The sequence below is a fragment of the Salmo salar genome, unplaced genomic scaffold (assembly GCF_965601325.2).
Source record: "Salmo salar unplaced genomic scaffold, fSalSal1 ptg000136l, whole genome shotgun sequence".
In the NCBI taxonomy this organism is placed as follows: domain Eukaryota; kingdom Metazoa; phylum Chordata; class Actinopteri; order Salmoniformes; family Salmonidae; genus Salmo; species Salmo salar.
Window position 1 is genome coordinate 772,973 of NW_027675321.1, and position 13,394 is coordinate 786,366.

General features: G+C 40.3%; 1 protein-coding gene across 1 annotated transcript; it reads left to right on the forward strand.

The window, feature by feature from the left end:
• Positions 1 to 5,417: 5,417 nt before the first annotated feature.
• LOC145866913 (uncharacterized) lies at positions 5,418 to 12,173 on the forward strand (the record flags this gene model as incomplete). The annotated part of the gene is made up of 1 exon (XM_082970985.1): positions 5,418 to 12,173. A coding segment is annotated over one exon (1,137 nt), but the record flags the coding sequence as incomplete, so codon positions are not given.
• Between the last annotated feature and the right edge of the window lie 1,221 nt (positions 12,174 to 13,394).

Consider the following 13,394-nt stretch of genomic DNA (forward strand, 5'->3'; position numbering starts at 1 on the left):
AGGTACATTTTAGGGTTAGGAAAGTATGTATGAATCATAAAAACAATAGTCCTATAAATCTACCCTAATTCTTACTAATCATGGAAGTTTGATGACAACGGCCCAATCCTACATTTACATAAGTGTTCAGACCCTTAACTCAGTACTTTGTTGAAACACCTTTGGCAGCGATTACAGCCTTGAGTCTTCTTGGGTATGACGCTAGAAGCTTGGCACAACTGTATTTGGGGAGTTTCTCCCATTCTTCTCTGCAGATCCTCTCAAGCTCTGTCAGGTTGGATGGGGAGCATCGCTGCACAACTATTTTCAGGTCTCTCCAGAGATGTTTGATCGGGTTCAAGTCCGGGCTCTGGCTGGACCACTCAAGGACAACAGTGCAATAATATGTAACAACTTCACAACAAATACACACATCTAAAGTAAAGGAATGGAATTAAGAATATATAAATATTTGGACGAGCAATGTCAGAGTGGCATAGACTAAAATACAGTAGAATAGTATAGAATACAGTATATACATATGAGATGAGTAATACATAGACAGATACAGTAGAATAGGATAGAATACAGTATATACATATGAGATGAGTAATACATAGACAGATACAGTAGAATATGATAGAATACAGTATATACATATGAGATGAGTAATACATAGACAGATACAGTAGAATAGGATAGAATACAGTATATACATATGAGATGAGTAATGCATAGAGAGATACAGTAGAATAGGATAGAATACAGTATATACATATGTGATGAGTAATACATAGACTAAGATACAGTAGAATAGGATAGAACCTAGTCTGTTCATTATATACTTCTACATGATGTATTGTTACACCATGTAGGAGCAGTATAGACCTAGTCTGTTCATTATATACATCTACATGATGTATTGTTACACCATGTAGGAGCAGTATAGACCTAGTCTGTTCATTATATACATCTACATGATGTATTGTTACACCATGTAGGAGCAGTATAGACCTAGTCTGTTCATTATATACATCTACATGATGTATTGTTACACCATGTAGGAGCAGTATAGACCTAGTCTGTTCATTATATACATCTACATGATGTATTGTTACACCAACACAAAAAAAGGAAATTATATTATTTTATACTAATACAATTGCTCAGAGAAAGAGATTTAGTTTAAAATGTAATTCTCAAAAGGTTGGGGTCTGAATTATTGCCACCCATGTTTTCAATACTCCAGCACCCTCCCCTTGGGAGGATAATGACACTGAAATGTTTTATGAGATTAGAGAACACATTGGGTGGGACCTTAGACCATTCCTCCATACAGAATCTCTCCATGTCCTTGATTTATTTAGTCTGCGCTTGTGGACTGCCCTGTTCAATTCAAACCACAGGTTTTCAATGGAGTTCAAGTCCGAAGACTGAGATGGCCATTAAAAATGTTGATTTTGTGCTCAATTAACCATTTCTTCTTTGATGTTGATGTGTCTTGCTGGAAGATCCACTTATGGCCAAGTCTCAGCCTCCTAGCAGAGAGGTAACCAGGTTTTGGGCTAAAATATCCTGGTAGTGGGTAAAGTTTATTTATTTATTTTATACAGTAATTTTTTTCTCATCTTTATCAAGGGTATCAATAACTAGGTGCTTATTTTGATATGTAGTTATTTGACTGAATCAGAAATACAGATGTGGAGTAGATGTAGAGTTTGTTTTAAATTCTCATAAAAAAATCTGAACTAATCAAACAACACTTGTTGCTCTTTGTACGTGTTGATATAATATTCATATTTAATGGAGAGGAAAAAACGTTTCCCTAAACTGCTTTATAATATTATAATTCAATGAAGAATAAAAATAGTTTTCCCTCCTCAACTGCGTTTCCTCCCTCCAGACAGCAGATGGCGATATGTGTCTTTCAGGCGATGTTTCTAGTGTGACGTATAATCTAGTGGACGGAACGCTTCTTCAGCAACTGCAGCCACCTCGGTAGCTCGCTAGCCGACAAAGTCGGAACATTCAAGTTCTTTAGACAATTTCGTGGTTTAATTGCCACTGTGATTTAAACATAGTACTCCATTTTATGTAATATTTACGTTGTAAGTCAGCTAGCTGGCTGGTTAAGTTAGCACTAGTCTAGTCGCTAATGCTAACTAGCTATTATCTCCGACCATGAGTTCACTAAGCTACTCTTCTGTTAAAGAAGAGGCCTGCTGGACGGAGAAAGAAGCTCTGGTGAAAGAGGAGGAGGAAGAGGAGGCTGTTACAATACAAAAACAAGTAGAGGGTGAGGCTGTTAGCGTGAAAGAAGAAGAGAAAGACGTTTCAGTGAAAGAAGAGGAAGCGTTCAGAGTGAAAGAGGAGGAGGATGTTACAGTAAAAGAAGAGGAGGAAGATGCAGTTTTTGGAGTGGAGGATGAAGTGAAAGAAGATGAAGACGTTTTTGGAATGAAGGATGAAGAGGGGGAGATTACTGTCACATTAGAGGAGGACGAAGAAGAGAAGACTGGAGAACTGATTAACACCAGTAAATACAGTGAGTACTATCTAATAAAACAGGGACATTGATCTGATTAACACCAGTAAATACAGTGAGTACTATCTAATAAAACAGGGACATTGATCTGATTAACACCAGTAAATACAGTGAGTACTATCTAATAAAACAGGGACATTGATCTGATTAACACCAGTAAATACAGTGAGTACTATCTAATAAAACAGGGACATTGATCTGATTAACACCAGTAAATACAGTGAGTACTATCTAATAAAACAGGGACATTGATCTGATTAACACCAGTAAATACAGTGAGTACTATCTAATAAAACAGGGACATTGATCTGATTAACACCAGTAAATACAGTGAGTACTATCTTATAAAACAGGGACATTGATCTGATTAACACCAGTAAATACAGTGAGTACTATCTAATAAAACAGGGACACAAACTCTGCAGATGTTGAACTAATGTGTGATTTTTAAAAGGGCATTCTACACTCAAATATGTTTTTGTACTGTCGGAATTGTTCATGACGTCCTCCAGTGATTAAAAAAAAACCTTTCCTGTTGAAACATGAAACAAATAAATGTTTTGAGCAAAATAGTGTTTTTTTAACAACTGCAAACTAGAAGGAGTGAGTGATGTCATAGTGAGGCCTCCAAGGAGTTGGCTTGATGGGAAGTCGTGATGTCATCCAATAGGAGACTGATCTTCATGTGAATATTCATTATTCTTTTTAAAATCCTTCCTGTTCTGTCAAGTTGGTTGTTGATCATTGCTAGAAAGCCGTTTTCAAGTCTTGCATTGACTTTCAAGATGATTTAAGTCCAAACTGTAACTAGGCCACTCAGGAACATTCAATGTCATCTTGGTAAGCTCCTCCAGTGTAGATTTGGCCTTGTGGTTTAGGTTATTGTCCTGTTAGGACAGTTTTCTGTATTCAGATCTCTGAAATGCTCTCTACCTACGTAACATTTAGTGTTTCCTTATGTTACGCTGGGAAAACAGTTTTCATGGGCACAGAAATCCTAAATCATTTCAGAGTTTGCTAAATCCAATGGTTCTAACCAAGAGTCACCTTAACTTTATTGACAACACCCAAATGGATACTGTCATTAATGTGGTTCTTCAATAATTACACATAATACTTAATACTGTAGCTGTTTAGTTACAGTCACATGTTCAACTATCATCAGCTGATCCAGGAAATCATTTTCTGAATGACAGTCACATGACAAACATCACGACATGCAACAACAACCAAAGTGCTTCTTCATTCATTACTCTGGTAAAGACAGTTATGCCGTGCTCCATGTTGGATCCAACATCCCTAACAAATTGATGTTTATAATGTGTTATTGTCTGCTTGATTTACAGTAGGGTCTCGTTAGTCCGTTTGGAAACGGAGATACTTAGCTCATAATGTGTAGAGAACTGTTCCTTGATGGATAGGCTATTGTACAACACACAGAGCTATTTTCCTTTGTTCAGGACATTTAGAATGACAACACATCACAGAGTAGCCTAGTGGGATTATTCACAAAATGATCTGGTGATCAGGTTATGAATTGTCATGACAAAGACATTTTAGTCTCCTTGTTTCACCTAAAATATTAAATGATTTATAGTCCTAGGTCTATGTTGTTGTTAGGTGAAGTTATGGGTCCTACAGTAGGTCTATGTTATTGTTAGGTGAGATTATAGACCATTTTGGCATACACTTAGTGGACAAAATCTCATTGTCAGGCTGATGTCAGGCTGATGGAAAACTAGCCAATGAGCATTTTACTGGTTGAAGTCGTTTTTAAATATAAAGTAGTACATTTGACAATAACACAAACATTATATTAAATCAGGACATTCAAACGAGCCTTACAATTATAATCCAAAGTAGTGTCAAATGATAATAATAATCATAATCAACCTGGAAATGGAGGCTTTATTTGCTGTCAGCCTATGAGAACTCCCCTGAGTTTCCCCCACGGTGGTGAAGTAGTGAATAGACACAGAGCTTAATGTGAGTTTCCTTGAGTAGCACTCCTGATCTTGTGCTGTAATATTCAGAATACATTGTGAAAACTAATCTTTGCTCACCATTTTTTAAATATATATATTTTTTTCACCCCTTTTTTCTCCCCAATTGGTACTTACAGTCTTGTCTCATCGCTGCAACTCCCATACGGACTCTGGAGAGGCGAAGGTCGAGAGCCATGCGTCCTCTGAAACACAACCCAACCTAGCCGCGCTGCTTCTTGACACAATGCCCATCCAACCCGGAAGCCAGCAGCACCAATGTGTCGGAGGAAACACTGTACACCTGGCAACCTGGTCAGCGTGCACTGCGCCTGGCCCGCCACAGGAGTCGCTAGTGCGCGATGAGACAAGGATATCCCTGCCGGCCAAACCCTCCCCTAACCCGGACGACGGTGGGCCAATTGTGCGTCGCCCCATGGGCCTCCCGGTCGCGGCCGGCTGCAACAGAGCTTGGACTCGAACCCAGAATCTCTAATGGCACAGCTTAGGCCACTTGCTCACCATTTTTGTTCCAGGCAGATATACTACATCCATAACTAGCGGTTTCTGCATTAGCAGGGAGGTGTTTCTGCAATCAAATTGTGTGCGCATCACCCTTGTCGCAATTTTAGCAAACACAGAAAGGTGCCTATATTTGAGAACAAAAGTCGCCTGGCACACTGCTTAGGAGTTCAACACCTTTTACTTATTTCTAGTTACTACTAATGTGAAAACAAGACTAAATATGACTATTGTTGCTCACTTGACTGTCTTAAGACAATTGTCAAGTAATTTTAACATTCATTACAGACGTCAATTGTTGTACAGTATCATGGCTACGCTGTTGGCATCACCTTTTTCAGTGGATTTCTGCTGTTGTGAGCCTTTAACTATCTGTCTGACTTGTTCACACAGGAGAGAGACGTGACTATCATGGATCCTCTGGGGAGCCTCAACATCATGATGCTAACGAGTCAGAGAAGAGTCTGTCCAGATTCTATCACCTCAAGAAACACCAGCAGAGACCCACAGGGAAGAAATCTATCTGCTGCTCTGACTGTGGAAAACATTGCAAATCTTCATCAGAACTTAAAATACACCAGCGAACACACACAGGAGAGAAATCTCACCACTGTTTTGATTGTGGGAAGAGTTACTTAAGATTAAAAGCACTAAAAGTACACCTGAGAATTCACACAGGAGAGAAATCTTACAGCTGTGATCAATGTGGGAGGAGTTTTACTACATCTTTCTATCTGACTCTACACCAGAGAATACACACAGGAGAGAAACCGTACAGCTGTACTCAATGTGGGAAGAGTTTTACTCAGTCAAGCAACCTGTTATCACACCAGAGGATACACACAGGAGAGAAATCTTTTAGTTGTAATCAATGTGTGAAAAGTTTTATTTCATCTAGTGACCTGACTGTACACCAGAGAACACACACAGGAGAGAAACCTTATAGCTGTGATCAATGTGGGAAGACTTATATTTCATCTTGCCATCTGACTAGACACCAGCGAGTACACACAGGAGAGAAACCTTATAGCTGTAATAAATGTGGGAAGAGTTTTACTTGGCCAGACAGCCTGATATTACACCAGAGAACACACACAGGAGAGAAACAATATAGCTGTAATCAATGTGGGAAGAGTTTTGCTGCATCTGGCTCTCTGACTATACACCAGAAAACACACACAGGAGAGAAACCTTATAGTTGTGGTCAATGTGGGAAGAGTTTTACTACATCTGGCTCTCTGACTCGACACCAGAGAAGACACACAGGAGAGAAACCTTATAGCTGTGGTCAATGTGGGAAGAGTTTTACTACATCTGGCTATCTTACTCTACACCAAAGAACACACACAGGAGAGAAACCTTCTAGTTGTGGTCAATGTGGGAAGAGTTTTACTACATCTGGCTCTCTGACTCGACACCAGAGAACACACACAGGAGAGAAATCTTATATAGGCCTGTTTATAGGCCTCCTGGGCCATATGCAGTGTTCCTCACTGAGTTCCCTGAATTCCTATCGGATCTTGTAGTCATAGCAGATAATATTCTAATTTTTGGTGACTTTAACATTCACATGGAAAAGTCCACAGACCCACTCCAAAAGGCTTTCGGAGCCATCATCGACTCAGTGGGTTTTGTCCAACATGTCTCTGGACCTACTCACTGCCACAGTCATACTCTGGACCTAGTTTTGTCCCATGGAATAAATGTTGTGGATCTAAATGTTTTTCCTCATAATCCTGGACTATCGGACCACCATTTTATTACGTTTGCAATTGCAACAAATAATCTGCTCAGACCCCAACCAAGGAGCATTAAAAGTCGTGCTATAAATTCTCAGACAACCCAAAGATTCCTTGATGCCCTTCCAGACTGCCTCTGCCTACCCAAGGACGTCAGAGGACAAAAATCAGTTAACCACCTAACCGAGGAACTCAATTTAACCTTGCGCAATACCCTAGATGCAGTTGCACCCCTAAAAACTAAAAACATCTGTCATAAGAAACTAGCTCCCTGGTATACAGAAAATACACGAGCTCTGAAGCAAGCTTCCAGAAAATTGGAACGGAAATGGCGCCACACCAAACTGGAAGTCTTCCGACTAGCTTGGAAAGACAGTACCGTGCAGTATCGAAGAGCCCTTACTGCTGCTCGATCATCCTATTTTTCCAACTTAATTGAGGAAAATAAGAACAATCCGAAATTTCTTTTTGATACTGTCGCAAAGCTAACTAAAAAGCAGCCTTCGCAAATGGAGGATGGCTTTCACTTCAGCAGTAATAAATTTATGAACTTCTTTGAGGAAAAGATCATGATCATTAGAAAGCAAATTACAGACTCCTCTTTAAATCTGGGTATTCCTCCAAAGCTCCATTGTCCTGAGTCTGCACAACTCTGCCAGGACCTAGGATCAAGGGAGATACTAAAGTGTTTTAGTACTATATCTCTTGACGCAATGATGAAAATAATCATGGCCTCCAAACCCTCAAGCTGCATACTGGACCCTATTCCAACTAAACTACTGAAAGAGCTGCTTCCTGTGCTTGGCCCTCCTATGTTGAACATAATAAACGGCTCTCTATCCACCGGATGTGTACCAAGCTCACTAAAAGTGGCAGTAATAAAGCCTCTCTTGAAAAAGCCGAATCTTGATCCAGAAATTATAAAAAACTATCGGCCTATATCGAATCTTCCATTCCTCTCCAAAATTTTAGAAAAAGCTGTTGCACAGCAACTGACTGCCTTCCTGAAGACAAACAATGTATACGAAACGCTTCAGTCTGGTTTTAGACCCCATCATAGCACTGAGACTGCACTTGTGAAGGTGGTAAATGACCTTTTAATGACGTCAGACCGAGGCTCTGCATCTGTCCTCGTGCTCCTAGATCTTAGTGCCGCTTTTGATACCATCGATCACCACATTCTTTTGGAGAGATTGGAAACCCAAATTGGTCTACATGGACAAGTTCTGGCCTGGTTTAGATCTTATCTGTCGGAAAGATATCAGTTTGTCTCTGTGAATGGTTTGTCCTCTGACAAATCAATTGTAAATTTCGGTGTTCCTCAAGGTTCCGTTTTAGGACCACTATTGTTTTCACTATATATTTTACCTCTTGGGGATGTCATTCGAAAACATAATGTTAAATTTCACTGCTATGCAGACGACACACAGCTGTACATTTCAATGAAACATGGTGAAGCCCCAAAATTGCCCTCGCTAGAAGCCTGTGTTTCAGACATAAAGAAGTGGATGGCTGCAAACTTTCTACTTTTAAACTCGGACAAAACAGAGATGCTTGTTCTAGGTCCCAAGAAACAAAGAGATCTTCTGTTGAATCTGACAATTAATCTGGATGGTTGTACAGTCGTCTCAAATAAAACTGTGAAGGACCTCGGCGTTACTCTGGACCCTGATCTCTCTTTTGAAGAACATATCAAGACTGTTTCAAGGACAGCTTTTTTCCATCTACGTAACATTGCAAAAATCAGAAATTTTCTGTCCAAAAATGACGCAGAAAAATTAATCCATGCTTTTGTTACTTCTAGGCTGGACTACTGCAATGCTCTACTTTCCGGCTACCCGGATAAAGCACTAAATAAACTTCAGTTAGTGCTAAATACGGCTGCTAGAATCCTGACTAGAACCAAAAAATGTGATCATATTACTCCAGTGTTAGCCTCCCTACACTGGCTTCCTGTTAAGGCAAGGGCTGATTTCAAGGTTTTACTGCTAACCTACAAAGCATTACATGGGCTTGCTCCTACCTATCTTTCCGATTTGGTCCTGCCGTACATACCTACACGTACGCTACGGTCACAAGACGCAGGCCTCCTAATTGTCCCTAGAATTTCTAAGCAAACGGCTGGAGGTAGGGCTTTCTCCTATAGAGCTCCATTTTTATGGAATGGTCTGCCTACCAATGTGAGAGACGCAGACTCAGTCTCAACCTTTAAGTCTTTACTGAAGACTTATCTCTTCAGTAGGTCCTATGATTAAGTATAGTCTGGCCCAGGAGTGTGAAGGTGAACGGAAAGGCTGGAGCAACGAACCGCCCTTGCTGTCTCTGCCTTGCCGGTTCCCCTCTTTCCACTGGGATTCTCTGCCTCTAACCCTTTTACAGAGGCTGAGTCACTGGCCTACTGGTGTTCTTCCATGCCGTCCATGGGAGGGGTGCGTCACTTGAGTGGGTTGAGTCACTGACGTGGTCTTCCTGTCTGGGTTGGCGCCCCCCCCCCCCCCCCCCTTGGGTTGTGCCATGGCGGAGATCGTTGTGGGCTATACTCGGCCTTGTCTTAGGACGGTAAGTTGGTGGTTGGAGACATCCCTCTAGTGGTGTGGGGGCTGTGCTTTGGCAAAGTGGGTGGGGTTATATCCTGCCTGTTTGGCCCTGTCCGGGGGTATCATCGGATGGGGCCACAGTGTCTTCTGATCCCTCCTGTCTCAGCCTCCAGTATTTATGCTGCAGTAGTTTATGTGTCGGGGGGCTAGGGTCAGTCTGTTACATCTGGAGTATTTCTCTTGTCTTATCCGGTGTCCTGTGTGTATTTAAATATGCTCTCTCTAATTCTCTCTTTCTCTCTTTCTGTCTTTCTCTCGGAGGACCTGAGCCCTAGGACCATGCCTCAGGACTACCTGGTATGATGACTCCTTGCTGTCCCCAGTCCACCTGGCCGTGCTGCTGCTCCAGTTTCAACTGTTCTGCCTGCGGCTATGGAACCCTGACCTGTTCACCGGACGTGCTTGTTGCACCCTCGACAACTACTATGATTATTATTATTTGACCATGCTGGTCATTTATGAACATTTTAACATTTTAACATTTTGACCATGTTCTGTTTTAATATCCACCCTGCACAGCCAGAAGAGGACTGGCCACCCCTCATAGCCTGGTTCCTCTCTAGGTTTCTTCCTAGGTTTTTGGCCTTTCTAGGGAGTTTTTCCTAGGGAGTTTTTCCTAGCCACCGTGCTTCTTTCACATGCTTTGCTTGCTGTTTGGGGTTTTAGGCTGGGTTTCTGTACAGCACTTTGAGAATATCAGCTGATGTACGAAGGGCTATATAAAAATAAATTTGATTTGATTTGATTTAAATTTGATTTGATTATAGCTGTGATCAGTGTGACAAGAGATTCTCCGGTAAAATACATCTGATCAAACATCAGAAAATACATGAATGAGTTGTTTCATGATATCAATGATATAATGTCACAATGTAGAATGTTTTAACATTGTAGTAGGAGTATTTTAATGATGTCACAATGTAGAACCCTAAACGTTTGCCCCTGTTCTATTGATTTCAACATGATATGGATATTAGCCTCAGGGGGAAAATCCAGGCTCTGAAATGGAAGAGTACTATTTATGAGATTTAATAAAAAGTCACTAACAAAAAAAGAGTTGTGTTACACTTACCATGTTGGTTACGCACTTGAATCAAAATGTATCTAGCAGCTTTCTACCAGTTGTCCTCTAACCAGGGATGTACACATTATTCCCAGATTCCGTGTGGTTTTTGAGCTGTTAGTTTTAACAGGACGTGCAACCTCATCTCCCTCCTCTCAGCACAATTGATTTCAACATGATATCGATGAGTTATGACAAATAAGTGTTGTGTTCCTTTGTTTAGGGACCCCTAAATTTAAATGCATCACTCCAAAATGTAGCTGACTGTCTTCTGCAGGTTGTCCTCTAACCAGTGAGGTAAAATATATCTCCATTTCCATGTGTTTTTGTTTTGTTGTGTTAGTTTCAGGAGCAGGTTCAACCTGATTTCCCCCCAAATGGATATAAGATTTCTGTTTTGCATTTAGCTAGTGCGTTGCTATGGATCTTTATTTATTTTGACTGCACGTTTTTCCGTATTGGAGATGAGTTTTGTTTGGCCTCGTTCCAAGGAGACGAGAGTTCTAGAAGCTAGTGGGATTTAGAAAGAGGAGAGTTCTAGAATCTAGTGAGTTTTAGGAAGACGAGAGTTCTAGAAGCTAGTGAGTTTTAGGAAGACGAGAGTTCTAGAAGCTAGTGAGTTTTAGGTAGACGAGAGTTCTAGAAGCTTGTGGGATTTAGAAAGACGAGAGTTCTAGAAGCTAGTGTTTTTTAGGTAGACGAGAGTTCTAGAAGCTAGTGGGATTTAGGAAGACGAGAGTTCTAGAAGCTAGTGAGTTTTAGGAAGACGAGAGTTCTAGAAGCTAGTGGGATTTAGGATTCTATAGAAAGAAAAAGGAGAAACAAATAATCCTATTGTATATTATTATTTAGAAATACGTGTTTTTTCTTGTTTTTAATTGTTGACAGCCAGTAGACACCATGTTTATATTGGTGAAGGTGAAGCATTGTAGTTGATTATAATGTGAAATGGAAGTTGTTTTCTGTTGGTGGTGAGCAAACTTTTCCAACAAAAATATAGGATATATTTGTTGTCTTAAGGTGTTACAGGCTTTGGTTTTTCCATTTATGTTTTGAGGTTGGACTTTAGCACGTATAGCTCGTTAGCACGTCTAGCTCGTTAGCACGTATAGCTCGTTAGCACGTCTAGCTCGTTAGCCCGTCTAGCTCGTTAGCCCGTCTAGCGCGTTAGCACGTCTAGCTCGTTAGCACGTAGGACGCACTGATTGGTGTCTTCTCGTTAGTCAGTATGTGTTACACCTGTGCTGGCTTGTCCATCTCGTTAGTGGGAAGGTGTTTCACCTGAGCTGGTCCAGGTTCTATTTAAGAGTGTCTGGCCCAGTGCTCCAGTTGTCTTGATACATGTGGAGAGTCAACACCTTTAGTTGCTCCACCTTTTTGGTTTACTTCCTGTCTTTAAGTTTGGTGTGGGTTTTTCTTCTGTTTTCCTCTTCTTGGGCAGATTTAGTGGGTCTCATGGTGGGTGTCTTTTAGGTCCCAGTTGTTGTTACTAGTCAACTTTCAGTGGACACCCCCATAGTGTCTTTCAGAGCCCCTCCAAAAAACATGCTTATATTTTGGGTTGGATGTTGCATCCAATTAATATTTTAATCAATGGATTTTCCTTAGAATGCTAATTCGTCTTTCAGTTGTTAATCTTATGTTTGTTGTGGTAAATATTTCTGTTTATTTTCATTGTTTTATTTTTTTCCTGTGAAGCATCCATGTCTGAAATGTGTTGTATAAATAAAGCTTGATTTGAACATATTGCAAAAGAAATTAACATAATGACTGACAATCAACAGACTCTTGCAAAACCAATACGTATCTTGGTCCATCTTATTATGAAAAAAGTATAAATTCAGTATATTTCCCACTATGTCAAAATAGTGCTGGTATGTACGTTTAGTATCACTTTTCAACCAACCCAGTGCATTTGTTGAAGATAAATGTTTAATTCAACAATATGTCAAAGGATTCAACTACTGGAAACGGACACAAACAAATGGATCAACCAGATCAATCCCACTTTTCCAGCCTGCTGAAGGCGTGGTGGAGTGGTAAACACCACCCCCGGCTCTACCAGGGGCTTGAAGTGGTCTCCCACAGCTCTGCTTATGTCATGTTCTGTGGCCTTGCTGTTACATTTCTTGACTGTCCCTGCAACACAGAAACACATTTAGTCATATTATATAAAACTCTCAAAGTAATGGATATGGAGCATCTATGGCCTCAGTTACACCTGGCACCTAAATGTGACTTCTGTCATCTGATCACTCCAAGCTGCATTAGGTTCAGATCTACCAGGATGAGCCTTTGACACAGTCAGGCCACTGATTATGCATCAGCAATGTAAAGAGATGGGGTGAATGAGGGGAAAAGTAAATTTGACACAAATTACCTTCATAATAAATCAAATGTTGTTGGTCACATACAGGTGTTCAGCAGATGTTATTGCAGGTGTAGTGAAATGCTTGTCCTTCTAGTTCCCACAGTGCAGTAATTTCTAACAATTAATATCTAACAATTTCACAACAAATACCTAATACACACAAATCTAAGTAAAGGAATGGAATTAGGAATATATAAATATATGGATAAACAATGTCAGAGCAGCATAGACTGAGATACAGTGGGGGGGAAAAGTATTTGATCCCCTGCTGATTTTGTACGTTTGCCCACTTACACTTTCACTGACAAAGAAATGATCAGTCTATCATTTTAATGGTTTATTTGAACAGTGAGAGACAGAATAACAACAACAAAAAATCCTGAAAAACGCATGTCAAAAATGTTATAAATTGATTTGCATTTTAATGAGTGAAATAAGTATTTGACCCCTTTAACTTGTTGTCTGAAGATAAAATGTACATTTTACTGAACTGCGTCCAGTCAGCAGATGGACTAGATGCCTCTTAGGCCGCCCATTGTGACTCCGTCAAGAATTCAGCAGAGCAAGTTTGTATGAAGGTCTGGTTCTTAAATGGG